Here is a 19,556-nt window from a genome sequence, read left to right as displayed (position 1 = left end):
CGAGATGTGGTCTTCGATGAAAGAGCAGTGCTTAAAAATTCCTCTATTCTCTCTACTGATGACGTCTCCACTCCAGTTCCTTCCGACAATTCTCCACTCGAAATTCCTTCCTCTCCTCCCGAAACATCTCTCCCCCCACCCATTGCTTCTCCTCACGACCCACTGCCACGCTGGTATCGTCAAACTATGAAGGATTCCGGGATTATTCCTGTCGAACTTCCTCCTTCTGGTCCGCGCCGCTCTACTCGAATAACTTCTTCTACTGCCACTGCCTTTTTTTTTACCACGGCCTATATCATACATTCTGAACCTGCCACTTGGCAGGAAGCAGTTAAAAATCCTGCGTGGCATCGTGCTATGGAACAGGAGCTTGAAAGTATTGATCGCAATCAGACCTGGATCTTGGTCAATCGACCCACTCACAAAAAGGTCATCGGAACCAAGTGGATCTTCCGAACAAAACTCAAAGCCGATGGCACCCTGGACAAATACAAAGCCCGCTTAGTAGTGCAAGGATTCCGCCAAAAACATGGTATCGATTATGAGGAAACCTTTGCCCCTACTGCTCGGTTAACTTCCTTTCGTCTTCTTCTTGCCTTAGCTGCTCATCACCACTGGACTATCTATCAAATGGATGTCAAGAGTGCCTTTCTCAATGGCTGCCTTGATGAAGAAGTCTATGTGACTCCCCCACCAGGTTTTTCTCCTCCTGGCCATGAAAATAAGGTTTTCCGTCTCCGCAAAGCTCTTTATGGTCTCAAAAAGGCACCTCGATCATGGTTCCACCGAATAGACACCTTCCTCAAAACTAATGGTTTTCATTCTACTCCCTTTGATCCAAATTTATATATCCATCATTCGTCAGAGGGGGTCTGCTTTATTTTACTCTATGTCGATGATCTTTTGCTTTTAGGCTCCACTCCCACTACACTTCAGTACATTAAAACTCAACTCAGCATCACTTTTGAAATGACTGATCTTGGTCGGCTCTCCTATTTTTTAGGCATGGAAGTTGTACAACATTCTGGTGGTACTTTTGTTTCTCAACAGAAATATGCTCTTCAACTCCTTGATCAAATCATTCCTCATGAGCCTAAGCTGGCTGCCACTCCCTTAGATCCCACCGTAAAGCTCTCAAAAGACTTGGAGTCTCCTCCCTTTGATGAACATCTCTATCGCCAGGTTGTTGGCAAACTCCTCTGGCTCCTTCACACTCGTCCTGATCTTGCTTACTCCGTCTCTATTCTCAGTCAATATTTTAATGAACCCAAGCTCACTCATTGGCATGCATGTATTCGTATCTTGCGGTTCATTCGTGGTACTTACTCTTATGGTTTACATTTCAGACCAGGACTAACCCTACAGGGATACACTGATTCTGACTGGGCTGGTGACCCGGACAATCGTCGTTCTCATGGCGGCTATATTTTCTCGTTTGGCTCGGCACCTGTTTCTTGGTCTAGCCGTAAACAAGAGACTGTTGCTGGTTCTTCTACTGAGGCTGAATACCGGGCCTTGTATGATTGTACCACAGAGGCCATATATCTTCGACAGTTTTTGGCAGAATTGCACTTTCCTTGTACTGAACCCACGATCCTCTACGTCGACAACAAAAGTGCCATTGCTCTCGCAGGCAATCCCATTTTTTCCAACCGCACCAAACATGTTGGTGTTCACTTTCATTTTACCCGCGAGCAAGTGGAACTAGGTACTATTCGGTTGATCTATGTTCCAGCTGCCGATAATCATGCTGATATTCTTACCAAGCCGGTTAATCGCCCTACTCTTGAGCATCTCTGCCCACGGTTGGGGATTGGTTTACCTCCTCCTCTTTAACAGTTTTTTTTTTTTTTTTCTCTTTGTGTACTTAAGGAAGTGAACAAATCCCCTGCGAGGGCACTCCTTCAAGTCTTTCTTTTTGTACCATCATCTGGGCATTTAGTGAAGATGAAAACCTACTCTGTAGGCATCTCCATCTAAATGAAAACCCCACCCAAAAAAAGAAAAAAAGAAAAAAAAAAAGGCTGATGAAGATGATAGATCACTCATGGAACACCTCTTTTGCTTCTCCTGTCTGCATTGGACATTGAGAGGGGGTGTTAAGCCAGGCAATCTCCAATTCTCCAGGATCAGATAAACAGGTACAAACACCACTGATGCCTCTCCAAATCCTGTCAAAGAAACCTCGCATCGGAGGCAAAAACCACAACCAAAGAAATGTCAAAAGCTCCGGTGCAGAGGAGAAACAAAAATAAAAAATTATTTAAAAAAATGTTTTTCTGGTCTGACCAGATCTGGCCGACCAGATTGACCTGGTCGGTCAACTCTGACCAGGTCGCTTTTTCTGCCCCTTCCTATTTAAAGGGGGGGGGGGCTAGGTATTGACAGATTATCTCTTCTCCAGCTCCAGAGGTTCCTGCACACCCTGAGCCACTTCTGCCTCCTGGCTGCCTCCTCTGCTGCCCTCTTTTCTGCCCCAGATCTGCCCCTTCTTTCTGCTCAGATCTGTCCTCCTTTCTGCTCAGATCTGTCCTCCTTTCTGCTGCAGATCTGTCCCCTTTTTCAGCTCCAGATCTGCCCTCTTTTCTGCCTCAGATCTGTCCTCCTTTCTGCTCCAGATCTGTCCCCTTTTACAGCTCCAGATCTGCCCTCTTTTCTGCTCCAGAACAGCCTTCCTTTCTGCTTCAGTTCTGCTCATCTTTCTGCATCAGATTACCTCCAACTTCCGCTCCAGATTCCGTTCTTTCTACTCCAAATCTGCAGCAACCCCTTCATCAGTTTGTTGTCTCAGATTTGGTTCAGTTCCAACTTGTGGAGCTAGTGCAGAAGTCCACTACAGTTGTCAGGACTGAAGTTTGTTTCAGAGCTTCTCTTCACTTGTACTAAGTTCCGTTTGTGATATATATATCTTCTTCAGCCATTGATTGTCTTCAGTATTGTTTTATTTGTCTCCAAGTATTTTCTTTATAAAAATGACCCATGTCACCCGTCTCGATACAATGTAAAAAGAGTATCCTCAAGGAGAAGGATCAGGAGTCTATGAGTTCCTGACGACAGGTAAAAAGACGAGTGACAAAAGATCCCAATGCTGCCGGAGAGGCAATGAAGAGAACTGATGTCAATTGAGCGGAGTCCCCCAGCTGGTAGTCCTCCCTGATATGTGCATATCGGGGGCACTATAGAGCTACATGTGCCTCCGTCTCAACTGTCTGCATGTCACAAAGGGTACAGACTCTAGCATGTCTAGGCTGGTGTATCCAAGCTCCGTGCTTAATGGCAAATGTATGAGATCTGGTACGGAACCTGGCTATGTTTTTGCGATATAGAAGGGGGATAGGTGTGCTAATATAAGACTGAGCATGAGTCTCTATGGACATGTATGTAGACCAACATATGGGATTTATGTTGTCTTGGTAATATTCCAGCTTTACCCTCTTTTCACTTGTCAACCAGTGATTCCGCAAAGTGCTCAGTAAAGACAGGTGAAACTCTTGCATGTTGACCTTTTCAGGCGGCATGGTCAAATATGCTTCCACTTTCCATCTGCTGAACCATTTTCTTATGTCGGTTGCCCATCCTGTGCAGATGACCTTACTTTTGTAGTTCTTTTGAAGCTTTGTGCTGGCATTCCATGCTTTATGAGGCAGCCTATTAGGTTGCATTTGCTGCACCTCTATTAGGTATTGCATAACTTTGATCAATGCATGAAATTCAATCGGTCTCCTTCCCGTTTCCAACAGAAGTAGAGAGAGAGAGAGAGAGAGAGAGAGAGAGAGAGAGAGAGTAGATAGGCAATCACAACTGTATATCCAGATCCAGGGATACAATCCATAGCCAAAGGGCCGGTCAAAGTGAGGAAGAAAATGCTCCAAAGAGTGCCCTAGTGTGAGACGTGGATAGAGGAATGGATCTAGCCTCTCCAACCTACAAGATCCAAGGCCGGCGTGTTTTTAGGATAGAAGCACAGGATGCGACGCCTTCGTGAGAGGATAGTGTTTTGGAACGGTGTCCAAGATCACTGCCTGAAACATCTAGGTTACCAGCTGCAGTTTTGTGATGGGAAGCCATTAGGTTTTCCCGACAGCCACTCTCGTCACTATCGTAGGACATCATTACACCCTACGTGCCTCTAAGCAAGGAAACGAGGAGCTATAGTCCCATGCCCTTAGACGGAGACACGCTCCAGAGGAGCAAGAGAGTGCTTTGAGACGGGTCTTCACATCCTTAGAGAGACTAAGAGAGCAGGATCCAGGCTCACTGTGGCTCATGGATCGGTATGAGAGTGCACGGATTGATCTTCAAGCCATACAGGTTTTGTGGGCAGAGTTCTTGTACCACTTCTTTGGAGCGAGATGGGTATAGCAAGGAGATAGGATGACCGGGCAGTTCGTCTAGACCGTTGGGCCATGATCAGTTGGGATGTAGCTTCTACAATTGCAAGATGAGCAGGGCTAGATGCACACAAACTCTCATATGAGATTCTTGTGATGACCATAGATTTCTATCGACAGTTTTTTAGTCCGAGGAGTCACCTTCGGTTTTTGTAGCTCAAGAGGCAGTGTGGGACCAAGTACCGCCAGTAGTCCCATCGATTTAAGTAGACAATTAGAGGTTCCATTCACCGATGAGGAGCTATGGGAGGTCCTCTGGGCCTTTCGTGCTCAGAAGCGCCTCAGGGAGGATGGCTTGACCCTGACTTTGTGTTGGAGCTTTGGGAGCATATTTTCACCCCATTGCGGTTAGCTTATCATGAGATTTTTGACTCGAGCTCATTTCCTCAGTCCTTGAGTCAGGGTTGGATTTGCTTGATCTCGAAGGAGGGGAACATGCTAGATACCCACCAGTGGAGACTGATCATATCTTTGGATACTGCATACAAGATCTTAGCCAAGGTCTTAAGCTTGTGGTTGAGAGCCCACCTCTCGGACTTTGTTCATGACATGCAGACTCGTTTTGTTCAGGAATGCAGCATCGTGGACAACATGTTCACCTTTCGGGAGGTAGTGGATTGGGTTAGGGAGAAGTCACAACCTCTTGCTATCCTTCTCTTAGATTTCGGGAAGGCTTATAATAGGGTGGAGTGGTCCTTCTTGGAGGGAATTATTGCACGGATTGGGCTTCTCAAACAGGTGGATCAGGGGGGTCTCAACTCTTTTATGCGGAGAGCTCTAGTCAGGTGCTTATTTGAGGCCACACAGGCAAGGCCTTTTCTCTCTTCCGTTTGGTACGATGGGGCTGTCTGCTCGCCTCCTTCTCCTTTCTTTTCGTCGCTTAGCCGCAAGGTTGCTTCTTGCGCTCCCAGGCCATAGGCTTGACCAAGATGAGGCTTCCGATAAGGCAGTAGGAGGAGTTGTTGGATTCCGAGTTCGCATATGATATGGCCCTGAGTAGCGAGCCTTGAGACGCGGTCAGGGATGCCTTGGTTATTTATTGCGAGGCCTTAGGTGCTCAGATTAATTGGACCAAATCTATTGGCTTATTCATAGGGACAGAGGAGGTTTGAGAATGAGGCTACCTTTGGCTTTCGATGGATTTCGCAGGGCAAACAGTGAGATACCTTGGTTGCTAGGTGGGTATTGATATTTCAGATACCTTGGTTGCTAGGTGGGTATTGATATTGCAGCAGAGCAGTAGATTGCACCCGTTCTCGAGAGTGTGAGGTGCGAGCTTCTATACTGGGAGCTCTCCTTAGTAGGTAGAGCTTTAGTGGCTAACCAGGTCCTCCTTGCCACAGCTTGCTGGTGCTTTCATAGGGGGTGCATGGGGTAGCTCAGACGCTTGGTGCGCAACTTCTTATGGGCTGATTCGGAAGAGCCAGAGTTTAATGATAGATATTGATCATGCCACATGCATGAGGAAGCTTGGGCATCGTTGATCCGGAGATGTAGAGTAGAGTCCTCTTGGGCAAGCGGGAGGACTTCAGACTTGGGCAGACAGCCGATGGCTTGCCTAGTTCTCCAAGACATGGGTACCCTTGAGAATTATGATTAGGCAAGGTAGAGATTGAGCCAACAGTGTCTGCAGAGCAGGACCAGGTGGGCTCCTCTAGTTAGTGGCTGAGGGAGACCTAGAGATGGATGGGAGCTTGGATCAGCTTCATTGGCAGATGATCAAGATAGGGGGCTGTTTGGGCAACGAGTGGTTCATCGACCCTCCTCGCATATCGGACTAGGATGCACACCGGTGGCGCCTTTGGCTTTGGGATGGCCTGCCCCTTGGGGAGTTTCAATGGGACCTAGGGGAGTGGTTTTGGCCGTCCAAAGTAGGCCACACAAGCGAGTGGATGAGGTGGTCTTCTTCTCCCATGTGACATGGATAGGACGGAGGCTCCAGGTGGAGACAGCAGCGTGGAATCCCTTGAGAGAGAGACATTGGGATGAGCAGCATGTGTTGCAAACATGAGGTTCGATGTAGATTCTGGATGTGGTGATGATCCAGTCTTTGGCCATGGAAGATTTTGTACTTCTTCTGGCTAGTCGCCCATGGGGTTAAGCCATAGGTCTGTGGCTGAAGTAGGTTCGGGTTGAGAGATGATGTCAGAGGTCTCCCCAGCTTACAGATACATGGATAGGCCATCCACCGGATCAAGCTACATGGGGCCACCCCAACCGCTCGGCATCGTCTTGTCTCTTCTCTAGAGGACGGCGTGTGGGAGACAATCGCGGCGTGGAAGATCTGGGTTGTGCATTGCAGCCTAGAGATCGACGAGCACCGGGTTCCATAGCGGGACTCTAGTCGCCATCTGGTAAGATATCATTTACACCATGCGCGCACATGGGAGTGTGGGACATCGGATTCGAGGGCGGCCACCAAAAGCTGAGGCGTTTCTGCAAGGCTTGGCTTGCAGGCATTTTCTACATTTTCACGCGCAAGGGATTCGTTGGTTGTATAATTCTCCTCTCTGGTTGTTAGTCCTTGTTCTAGAGATGCCCTAGGCAGTGAGCTGGGTTCTTAAGAAACATGCGGGTCGTCTTTCAGCCAGTGTCTATGTTGTGTTTCCCATGGTCAGCAACTTCAGGATAGCTGACTTGTATGGGTGATTTTTGCAAGCATTAGCTCATTTTACTGTGAAATAAAGAGGAGAATATAGACGGGTGGTAAGAAGCATGAAAAGAAGATTCTTAGGAGCAAACAGCTCGAAAATTTCAAGGAGCTTAAAAAGAACCCAGGAATTTTTCCAGAAGCTTCATGACAGTAAACATCAGGAGGGAAAGCATTCTGGGAAGACATGATTGCAAATGACACCATAATGTGGGGAGAGCTCTGAAGACCCTAACAGATGGGAAGGCCCCAGACACACAAGGGCTACTAGCTGAAGGTTGACATGGAAAGGAGACAAACAAAGGGAATGCTCACCACGCTCATGAATAAAGTTTTAGAGGAGGGATTCTCCTCAGAATGGAAGCTCAACAGGACTGTACCGAGGGAGGGGACAGCAAGGTGGCAAAAAACTACAAAACAATCGTGGTAAGCAGCCTAATGGCTAAACTGTATGGCACCATCGTTGAGCAAAACGTCAGCAAATTAGCGGAGGCACATGGGATTAGGGCACCAGGCAGGCTTCCGTCCCAAGCACTCCCTCCATTGTCAATACATGGTCTACCTCGGCAAGCTTGAGAAGATGGATGCAAGCAGAATACTGCACAAAGCAATGGAGGCTACAAAGACCACTGGATGGCAGAGGGGGTTGCTGATCTCCCAAAAGATATGGGAGGAATCAGGAATTTGGTCACACAAAAAATGCTACAAAAACTATGGCAAGACCTAGGGTGAAAATGCAGTTCTGCAAACAGGAAATTAATCCGATGGACATATATGAAAGGTGAAAATACCTCGTGGAGGATATATCAATGTTCTAAAGCCATTTGATCTGCAAATTAAGGACCAGCTCCCATGACCTGGAGGTGGAGAGGGCCAGGTGGGCAAGATCCAAGATCCCAAGAGGGAAAAAATAGCGACAGCACTAAAAACCCTTTTGGAACAACCAGCCAAAAAATTGAGGAGCTAGGATGGCTTGAAACACCATAGCGAAATCCTCGGGCAAGCACACGTTAGCTAAGCGAATGCTCACATATAGCAAATTTCGTAAAGACATATTTTCAGTTTTCAGATGTAAAGGAACCACTATCAGTAACTAGTAGTTATCAGTTCCATAGACCCTGAAGGGTCTCAAGCAGACTTTATTCTCTCTCTCTCTCTCTCTCTCTCGCTAGCCCCTCCGCTCAGCCTCATCCGCTCAGCCTCTCTGCTCCCGCTCAGCCCCTCCTGTTCAGCCCCTTCGCTCAGCCTCACCCGCTCAGCCTCTCCATCCCTAGCCTCTCCCTCCCTCTAGCCCCTCCGCTCAGCCTCTCCGCCTCAGCCTCCCTCACCCGCTCAGCCACCAGCAGCAGCCGCCAACAGCAATGCCGCCACAACAGCAGCCAGCACTTGCCGCCATTAGAAGTCACCGTCCGCCTCCGCAAGGGACACGTAACCCTAGGGTTTGGGCTGAGCCCCAAAACCCAACCCTGGGGGTTAGTTACAGCAAGGGGTGCCTGAATATATGCAGGCCACTATGGATGGGGATGCCAAGACACCTGTGGCCTTCCCCAAGATCAAGACACTTGTCTCGACCCCGACAAAAGCAATATATTCTTCCGTTGCAGCTCTCCCCTCACCTCCCCCCTATGTGTTTGCAAAGACGCCGTCCCCATATGCAAAGAACTATCTACAGCAGAAGAGAACGGTAAGCATGATAGACTCACAAGAGCATATTTATCAACAGTAGGAAATCCGTGAGCTCAAGCTCAGACTTGCATCGTTAGAGAGGAAAACAAATGCATGGGAAGCACAAGGAAAACAGGAAATTATTCATGAGGTACTGCAGATACACAATACAGCAGCACCCACACCACAGATGGTGACTAAAGTCCAGGACCTGGTCACAAGTCAGCTCCAGGACCTGGTCACAAGTCAGCTCCAATCAGTAAAACAGGAAATTACAGCAACATTGGACACTAAAGTTAACACATCGGATGTGTATGAAGAAGTACAAGAACAAGAAAAGAGGGTGGCTAGTACACGACTCGTACGCATAGGGGGGCTACCAGAGGGCTGGTTTGAAGGAACTCGAAAGGAAAAACTGGAAAATATCATGGAAAGAACCCCACAACTAGAACGGGATGCTGAAGACGTAATAGTTGTCTTATAGGAGGGGACACAAGCCAAAGTATGCTTCCAGAACAAGATGAAAAGAAGCAAGATTCTTAAGCAAACCAATAAGCTGAAAGGCACTAAAATATGGATAGCGGAGGAGCTCACCCCAACTCAGCCTAAAATGAAGGCCACTGAATTGGCTAAAGTGAAGGATGCTCGAAAGGAAGGAAAATGGGCTGTTTACAGAGATGGAAAAGCACTTATAAGAGACTTCAAATCCAAGTCTAAAGACTCTCAGTCTTAAACTGATGTAATGCAGGTCGATTATTATTGGTAGTAGAGTGTTGTTAACCTATAATAACTTTGTGAGTCCTATATACACTTACAAGAGACACTCAGTCTATAATTGATGTTTTGGTGTTCACCTTTTGGTGTGTGTTTGTCCCATAGGCCCATGAGGTCTCCCGAGGACGTTAATATATCTTTCTTTCTTTTCTCTATATATATAAATATATGTGTGTGTGTGTGTGTGCGTGATGTTTGTCTCACTATCTGTGTGTGTGTGTGTGTGATGTTTGTCTAACTCAATATATAGATGCACATCTAGATGAATTGCAAGACATGCTCTAACACATTCTCTAAAACTAAAAAGTGCAGTCCTAACCTCACAATGGTCACCAACAAGGTTTAAAACCATTAACTCCATCACATATAGCAAGGATTGGCTATATGACATCCCCACCCATGTCATAGCATCCAACAGCGGGTGTAGACAATATGCCCTTGCACATAGACACATGTGACAAAGCTACATGCAGATGAGCATTCATTTATACAAGAAAAAGAATATATACCTTTGTAAGACTAGAATATATTAATTGTACAAGTTCGGATTTTTGTTGTCTGAAAGTCCAAATTTCTACATTGAAACAAATGAGAAAATAAAAGAGAAGAAAAATGAGCTAACAAAATTTTCTTGTAAAACAAAAGGTAGACATACCTAGCTAGCAAGCAATGCTTAGTGCACAAACATAAGTAGCTATACTGGGCAAACCTATGCTTACAAAAATACGTCAATTAAACAAAAGGGAAAGATAACAAGAAACAAAGAAGAAAGGAAGAAGGTGACTAAGCAAAACTTATCGAGCATTTTTCCTTGGAAAGGAAGATGCTTTGCTTGGGGACCTTCTCTTGAGGCATGACTAGCTTGAGCTAGTCGAGGAGTAATACGAAATGTTGGGAATGGGGGTGAAAGGAGAACACTAAAACGTGGAGAATGCAAGAGTTGTGTTACAAAGAATGACCAAAATGAGCAATATATCCTCTACAAGGAAAGCTAACCCTTATACTAACCCTATCAGCAAAGACCTAACTAGAGAAAATAGTTTCCCAAGGGTGTGTTTACACCACACTACTCATAATCTAACATGGATAGGTAAATTTAATGATCTTCTTGGAAGGTTGGTCAATGGGATTTTATGATGTTTACAGAGTCACAAGGTTTCTATGAACCTCCGAAGGGTTGAGCTTAGAGGGAGTTGAACTTGATCAAACAAAGAATAAAACTCGATGAAAGGTCTTCATGCCCTTCCCTTCCCTTCCGAAGTTGGATATTTTCAACAATGAACGAAAAAATCCATAATTTCGAGCTTTCTACATGAAATCTTATCAAGGTTCTAAATGTGGCTCTTGACAAGGGTCTAGTGATAGACGAGCTCTAGGTTGGTTTAACCAATACTTATCACTGTAGGGTCACTATTGGTTTAACCAATACTTATCAATATGGGGTGACTAAATGTAAAGGCCATAGGCATTATTCATAATTGTGTTTAGAAAGTCACTTTCTTTGGTTGTCTATTAAATAATTAAAGAGGGACTGAAGGCTGTCTTTGTTTTGAAGTTTTTATGGGTCCATTATAAGTGATATAAATTGTGTTTTACTTTTTATTGTAGAGGATAGCTTAACACTGTTGCAATATTTCTGATCCTCAACTGTCTATGCTAAATTGCAGGTAGTGTTGCTTACATAGAGCAGAGTCAACCGGTGCCGAAGGATGGTAAGCAGGTAGGTATACGGTTTCCATGGACTCTAATTTCTAGAATTGGCCTAGTTATGTTTCTGAGATGCACCTGTTGTCACAATTGTGTCTAGTTTCTTGAAGACGTTTGGTTCATCAAGGAAATGTGTACAATGTGCATATTATTAGAGTTAGCATTAAAAGTCCTAGACAGAATGGCTTGTTTGTATCCAAGGATCTTTTGAATAACCTCTTTTTCTTCTTCCACTGTCCCTCACCCTCCGCCATCTCCCACCATCGTTTATTGCAGTCGATGATACCCTGACCACCCACCATCCAATCATTTTCTTCCAGTGTCAGAATGGCTTGTTTGTATCCAAGGATCTTTTGAATAACCTCTTCTTCTTCTTCCATTGTCCCTCACCCTCCGCCATCTCCCACCCACCTTTATCGCAGTCGATGATCACCCTAACCACCCACCTTCCAATTATTTTCTTCTAGTGTCCCCCCCCCCTGCGAAGAACTCTGACTTCCATCCCCCTCGCCTCTTCTCTCGCCTCGCAAAGCGCCCACCCATGTGTAGGTCTTCTATTCACTCTGGCTAGATCTCTCGGCTTCCTCGTCTCAGTTCTAGTTCATACCTTCATTAGGCTAAGGCACGGTTCCATTAGTGCCAGTATAGGAGACCCCCCTTCTCTCGGTCTCTGAGGCTCCAACAATGTTGGCATAGGAGACATCCCTTCTTTTATCTTGGGTCCCGAGAGAGTTTTGGCAATTGGGGCCATGGAACTATCACAATGTTCTAGATGATTATCCCATCACATATGAGATGTCAGTTTCAAGCTGTTGGGAGTATTACCTTCTTGCCATTTGATACACCATTTAGATTTTCCAATCTAAAGATATAGGCTGTCACAAGTTTTATGCTAGAACAGTCCGCCGGCGTGGCGTGTTCTAGTATGAAAAATTTTATTTTTATCTCTTTTGGCAAGTTGGATGAAGCATGAGAGGCACTCACAAAAGACACTTCAAAAGGCAAATTTATTTACCTAGAACAGGCTGCGTCGGCGCGGCCTGTTGTGGGTAGAAAAATTTGCCATTCCAAGTGCCTTTTGTGAGTGCACTTAGTCTTCCAATAGATCATGAAAATTGAATTTTTTAATGCTAGCACAGGCCGCACGTGCGTAGTTTGTTCTAACATAAAACTTTGACAGCCTATATCTATAGATTGGAAAATCTAAATGGGGTCAAGTAGCATGTTGAGTCATATATCATGTTTGTTTCAACATTTAATAAAGTTATATGCATCAAAGTAAGCATTTAATGAACTTATGGCTAATTTTCTCCACCAAGTTTAGAGCAGGATCGCCCATATTAGGCTATTTTTTTTCAAGGGTGAGGTTAGTAGGATAGACCAATTAGGCACTCCTTTTCAAAGGGGATCTTTGAAAAAAGTTTCTTTTTTAAAGCTGTGTTGGCAAGCTGCATCAAGCTTAAGATGCACTCTTTTAAGGCTAGCTATGTGTAGGAAATGGAGAAACGCCCCATTTGAGAATGCTGCCGAGGTTTGCAAGAATTAGGTCAATTTTCTTTTGCATGCTAGCCGAGATTCTAGCATTGGAAACTTGGTGAGCTTGATGGGATACGAGAGCTTTTCGTTGGGGTTCTTGGTTTGTTTCACAAGATCAATTTGGTGTGTTTGGTCAATAGCATCGCAGTGCATCAGCCCACACATAGCCAACTGAATAATCGATCACAAGCACTTCCATCCTACTATGCAATTACAGAAAATGCAACCCAGTCCAATGCAACATTCCATGGCATCTCTTCTTCCGAATCTGGCTGAGGGTTCTAACCTGGCAGCTCTGATACCACTATTGGAGTCTTGGCAAGAGAGAAATCAGACCAATCTATCATGGTAGCTCTAAATAACCGTCAAGGTAGTCCTAGCAGACAGAGGCCAGCAAAACAGTTCAATCTGTCTTGGTAGCTCTGAATACCCATCAAGGGAGTCCTAGCAAGACGGAGTCCAGCAAAACAACCCCACCTGGCTGCTCCTGGCAAAAAGGCAGCTGCACAAAGCAAAAGGATCTGAAGGTTCGGAGGCAATAGGAAAGCTTTCAGAAAGCAATCAAGCGATCGGAAAGCTTGGGAAACCTTGGGAAAATCAGCAAGCATGGAAAAGCGAAATTCCCTGGCAAGATCTCTGTCATGTTGGCAGGTGAAAATCAGCAAAAACAACCCTGGAAAACGTGCTGGAAGAAAATCGCCAAGTTGGAAGCAAATTGAGTTGCCTGGAAGCTCCAAACTGCTTGGAAAAGTGCGATTTTGATAGGCACTTGGCTAGAAATCTCATGGAAGAAGTGCGAATTAGATCTGGGTCTCTGGGAGGGCATGAACAGTAGGCATGCAGCAAAAACGAACTGATCTGGAGGCTCTTGGCACAAAACAAATTTTGTTTTAGAGCTTCTGGCAGCCCACCAACAACCCATAGACTGCCCTGGTAGTAAAAAATCAGCAAACCGATGTGATAGAATAGCCCTGGAGCACTTTCCTACCAGCCTGTGACTTGCCTCTCCTTGCTCTTCTGTGGTCTCGAAAACAGCCCTTGAAAGCAAATTTCTACTTTTCTGCTTGCTTTCCAAGCCTTTTAGCCAAACATGGCTCCTGGAGCTATTATTAGCGAAAGGGATTTTTACCCCTCTCTAAGCTTTAATCCCTTGCCTTGGCCCATGGAATTAATTGCACTGAAGTGTCCTTTGAACTGTTTTAATCAGTTGGAGGCTAGGGTTGTCACCGTAAATTCCTAAAGCTTAGAAATTCACGTCCCTGTGGGCTCGTATGGCCATACCGTAGGGCCCACATAGATGATTTATCCTCTCATGGACATCCTGTAGGACCCAAAGGATGAGGTACATCAAGAACATACACAAACACTCCATGCACGCATACATACGGTCAATGTGTACCTTCATATGGCCATTCCGCAGGACCCATATATGTACCGTCCGATGAACTACCCACTTTCATATAGCCATCCCCCAGGACCCACAACTAGTGGTGCATCACGAGTACACACAAAAACACTTGATGCATGCATACAAACATCCCATGCATACTTTTTGCACATGTTCCTTTCAATTATTTACCCACTTCGTCTCATGGCGGACTGGCCAAATCTATCCTGGAAGCTCTAAAAGAGCCCTGGCAGGAAAGAAACCATTCATAATCCGTGGTATATCAGGAACTGCAAGTTCACAATCCAAACCACACATATTCACAAGAATATCATCGAATGTGAACCAACCAGTTTGGCATCAAGTGCCATCAGAATTGTGTGGCACTGACCATAGTTTACTACTTCCTGTTTTTGTTCTAGCAGTAAGGCCATCGTGCTTGTCGACGATAGCAGTGACCGTAGTATGCTATCCTATCTCGGATTTAGAGATACACCCAGTGATGAAGTGTCATGTAAGAGTGGCATATATTGCCATTACAAGAATGTGCCACGTGCACGACGAGACTAGAGTTGCATATATGATTTGCAGAGCCATGGATAGCAAACCATATCCAACCACAAACATATCTCAATAGATTGGCAGACTCTGCCATTTTCTCACAAGTACCTGTACATTCAAGATATACATGCAATATATGATTTGGTAGAGTTGCAGGTAACGAACTCATATATCATGTATAAACTCATATACCATGTACAGATAGTCTGATAGTGACTAGTACACTAATCTAGAAGTCCCGCGGCAGATATACCATTAGCAAGTGGTACCTCGAGTGAGACCGACAGTGTCACCAAGCGACCTCTAGATATCAGGAGCGGTCTGAACCAAGGGAGTGGAGGTGCTTCCCCCCCTATTGAACATTAGTCAATGCTCTAGACGCACGCTCTGCTGAGCTTGAATGAGCCTCAACTGAAGTCGGCTCAAACTGAAAAGTGGAGTTGCATCAACTGAGGTGAATCTGCCAGTTCACCCTCCTCCATCCACATCACATCCGAATAGCAACAAGGAAACTCTACTACTCTGTGCCAATAACTGTTCTTGAATCAAGATCTCGTCGTGTTCCTTTGTCTCTTGGTGTTCCTCATGAGGCATATACTTTGGCACATCCTATGCTTTCACTGCACACCATCTTGGCTGATTTTTTTTGGCTGAATTCTCTTAGCAACCACATGCCTCTTGAGAGAGCTGTGATATCCCTGTTGATCCCAACATCATCCAAAACAACCATAGATCTCACCTTCAGAAAGTTGGTGATGTCTTGGATTTTGAGACTCCAAAGGGCGGTGAACAATTATCAACCACCAAAAACCACGATTTCAGCCGTTGAGAAAAAAACTGTTACAGGCCAACCAGAAAATAATAACAGCCAATTAATAAATAGCAGAAACCAAAATCAGGAGCTAGATTGCCCTTGTCTGCACTAGACACCAGATTGGCCCTAAACTACTTTATCTTTTATTCAAAAGGCTTGCAAATACAAGAATAGCATCGCAGTGCATCAGCCCACAGACAACCAACTGAATAATCCGATCACAGGCACTTCCGTCTTGCTATGCAATCACAGAAAAGGCATCCCAGTCCAGTGCAACATTCCATGGCAGCTTTCTTCGGAATCTGGGTGAGGGTTCTAACCTGGTAGCTCTGATACCCACTACGAGAGTCTTGGCAAGAGAGAAATCAGACCAATGTGTCTTGGTAGCTCTAAATAACCGTCAAGGGAGTCCTAGCAAGACAGAGAGGCTAGCAAAACAATTCAATCTGTCTTGGTAGCTCTGAATACCCATCAAGGGAGTCCTAGCAAGACAGAGGCTAGCAAAACAACCCCAGCTCCTGGCAAACAGAAAGGCAAAACTGCACAAAGCAAAAGGATCTAAAGGTTCTGAGGCATTAGGAAAGCTCCCGGAAACCAATCAACTGATTGGAAAGCTCGGGAAACCCTAGGAAAATCTGCAAGCATGGAAAAACGAAATTCGCTGGCAAGATCTTTGTCATGCTGGAAGGTGAAAATCAGCAAAAGCAACCCTGGAAAACCTGTTGGAAGAGAATCGCCAAGTCTAGAAGCAAATCGAGTTGCCTGGAAGCTCCTAATTACCTGGAAAAGTGCGATTTTTATAGGCACTTGGCCTGGAAAGCTCCTGGAAGAAGTGCGAATCAGATTTGGGCCTCTAGGAAGGCATGAGCAGTAGGCATGCAGCAAAAACGAACTGATTTGGATGGTCCTAGCACAAAACGGATTTCGGTTTTGAGATTCTGGCAGCCCATAGACTGCCCTGGTAGTAAAAAATCAGCAAACCGATGTGATAGAATAGCCTTGGAGCACTTTCCCAGCCTGTGACTTGCCTCTCTCTCGCAAATTTTGACTTTTCTGCAGCCTTCTAGCCAAACGTGGGTCCTGGAGCTATTTTTAGCGAAAGGGATTTTTACCCCTCTCTAACCTTCAGTCCCTTGCCTTGGCCCATGGAATTAATTGCACTGAAGTGTCCTTTGAACTGTTTAAATCAGTTGGAGGCTAGAGTTGCCACCGTAAATTCCTAAAGCTTAGAAATTCACGTCCCCGTGGCACGTACAAAACATTTTGGAGGCAACAATCTGAACCATCCACGTCTGTGAGTGAAAGTTCTCCAATCTTTTTAACTGGATAAGAAGAATGGTTGGCACAAGAAACTAACTTGCCAAGTGATGCATTGGACAATTTCCTAAAGAAAGATTTATGTGAGGTTATATTACGGAAAGCACCCCTATCAAAATACCATGTCTCTGCCATCTCATTGAGGCTGAAAATGTGACTCCAAGAACATCATAGCTGCATGTAAAGAAGTTCCAATCATGCTCAACAAAATGAGCAGAAGTATCATTGAAACCTGTATGATGAGCTGAGCTTGAAATTGCCATATCAAACTCTTTCTTCTTCTCTTTTTGTAAGCCTCTTGGGGCATTCACTGATGTGATGACCACCTTTTTGCAATAATGGCACTTTCCTTTCTTGAAAGGCTTTATGGCATTCTTTTTATCTTTCCCACATGCATGTACATTTCTAGAACCACTGCTAGAGGCATGACTTGGACGAACTTCCTTTTTGCCCTTATCCTTTGCTGAAAAAGCATGCTCCCCATAATGAGAACGTGAAGCCATATGATTTCGCGTTTGCTCCTCCTACAACAAGAGTGCTACCAACTCTTGAAACGTGAGGCGATTTTGATTCTCTCGTATTGAAAGGTTAGACACGTAGACTCTCAGTAAGGAGTTCAAAGTAATGGTAACAAGCTATGAGTCTGGAATGACCTCATCAATGTTCAAGAGTTGCTCTTGCAAATCTTGAGTCTTGGTGACATGTTCCTGCACAGAGTCACCCCAGGAATCTTTAGCAATCTGGCAGGACCTGATATGAGGGAAAATACACCTCTTGATATTCAGTGAAATCAAAGACAAGGCTTGAGCATTACGTGTATCCCACCTCCTTTGCTCAAGATTAATACTTGCAGGTGCTTGTCCAATCGGGGCAGCTTGTTGTCCCTGTTGCCCACGACCTGCACCACCACCATGACCCCCCCTTGTTGTGGAGTACCACCTGGTCCTATAGGACAAGACGGCCTCATCACCTGGAACATAATACCAGACGCCCTTGGCAACTAATAGATTGCGAATCAAAAAACTCCAAAGAGGATAGTTGGTGCCATCCAACCGATCCTCATGGGCAAGCAACTGAAAGACACCATTCGTATTTTTCTATGCCATTTGAGCAAACAAAAAGAGTCAAAGAAATCTCAGCAAAGTTCACACACCCTGCTCAAGCAACAAATATCACTGCCAAAGCATATACTAGGCTTGAGGATGCCCCTCAAATATACCAAAGAAAGATCCCGTGGCAGGATATGTGCTACAATGTCAGAATTTCCTTTCAAAAATCAGCTAAAGCTTGGCTTAACAAGGCATAAACCCAATTGAATGATTGATTATACCTGCAATGGCAAACCCCAGTGGCTCTCAAAAACCAGCTAAAGCTTGGCTCAACAAGGCATAAACCCAATTGAATGCTTGATTATACCTGCAATGGCAAACCCCAGTGGCATGAGGGCCAAGTCTTCTTTGCTGCTCCTGCCCACAGCAAATGTGTGAGGTACAAGGAGCCCCGATTCCTAGCCTCTCTGCTGCTCCAATGTGCAGTCAATTCTGAGGCACAGCATGAATTTTAGACTGCCCTTCCAGGGCCTATTTATAGGGCTTGTAGCCCTTTGAACTGGCTGCCAACTACAGACTGGCTGATGAGTCTGTCAGCCCACCAATGACGGGGCTCACTTAGTTTGGTCCTCCCTTGATCAGCCGACCTGCATATAGTCCTATTTATGGACTTGGTCCGTGAGCCTATTGCTGGGACCTGCCGAGCCAATCTGTAGCCTTGTGGACTTGCACCCAATCATCTAGAGTCTTCTACATCTGCAACAACATGTTGCACCAGTTTACTGTCGCTATGCAGTCTGCAATTATCCTACACACTGGTTGCCATGTGGCAGTCTCCCATTGGCCTTCCTTCTTCTCCAGCCATCTACTGCACATCCTACAGCTCTATATCAGCTCTAGCCACCTGTCCATGCTACTTCTCTGTATTGTCTACCTTGCAGCCATACTCATTCTGCTGTCCTTTGCAGATCCTGTTGCAGCACCTATGAATGCTGCCTGCATGGTAGACTGCCTTTACTCTCTGGTCTGCCCATGTGACGGTCTTCATATCTTCCCACGTGGCTTTTGTGTAGATTGGGGTCTTGTCTCAAAATTCATAGCAATGTACTCCCAAGCTTAAATAGGAATTGGCAAAGGCTCATGCATGGGTATGAATTGATATCTTCCATAGGTGTTCGTATTAAAAAACATAAAGGTGAGGGTGGCTGCTGACCTTGGATTTTGAAGGAGGGCATGTGGGTATTTATTTGGGGATTCCCAAGGATTCTAAGATTATGCAAACTAGAGATCATTACAGGATATCTTCTTGGTTTTGTGCTTTGTATTTTATCATAACGAATATAAATAATGCCGCTTACCGGTTGCAAACCCAAAAGAATCTAAGTCCTCACATAAGCTAATTAGAAGGAATGCTTAGTGAGGGGGACAGCTTAGTATTTGAGGAGCACCTAGTGCAGCTAGATGACTTGACCATCTATATTCCATTAAAACTTGTATTAGTTCTCAGTCAAGGAGCAACGTGTCTCTACAATTGTATTCGTTATGAACAGTTGAGCTGATGGAGGGATAGGCTTAAGAATGATTATTCCTAGTAGAATGCTGATAATTTCGATTTATGAGGACATAAAATTCCCATTTGAGGGGGAAGTAGTTTTATGTCCTGAGCGAATGTTACTTAGCTTGTACCTAACCCAGATGACACATT

At 45.1% G+C, this 19,556-nt stretch overlaps 1 protein-coding gene across 2 annotated transcripts in view; it reads left to right on the top strand.

Moving 5' to 3' along the window:
• The window catches only part of LOC147888223 (Holliday junction resolvase MOC1, chloroplastic-like), a 99,949-nt gene that overhangs the window by 20,965 nt on the left and 59,428 nt on the right, over window positions 1-19,556 (top strand). For both annotated transcript variants that reach the window (XM_087393664.1, XM_087393663.1), the window contains exon 4: window positions 11,148-11,200. In XM_087393664.1, the coding sequence (XP_087249790.1) occupies window positions 11,148-11,200 (53 nt within the window). The remainder of the gene's footprint in view (window positions 1-11,147; window positions 11,201-19,556) is intronic.

Source organism: Dipteris shenzhenensis, chromosome 22, assembly GCF_047967505.1.
Source record: "Dipteris shenzhenensis isolate YYH24624 ecotype China chromosome 22, Dip_SZ_1.0, whole genome shotgun sequence".
Lineage (NCBI taxonomy): Eukaryota > Viridiplantae > Streptophyta > Polypodiopsida > Gleicheniales > Dipteridaceae > Dipteris > Dipteris shenzhenensis.
The sequence above is the reverse complement of the archived record's forward strand: the minus strand, read 5'-3'. Positions and strand labels throughout refer to the sequence as shown.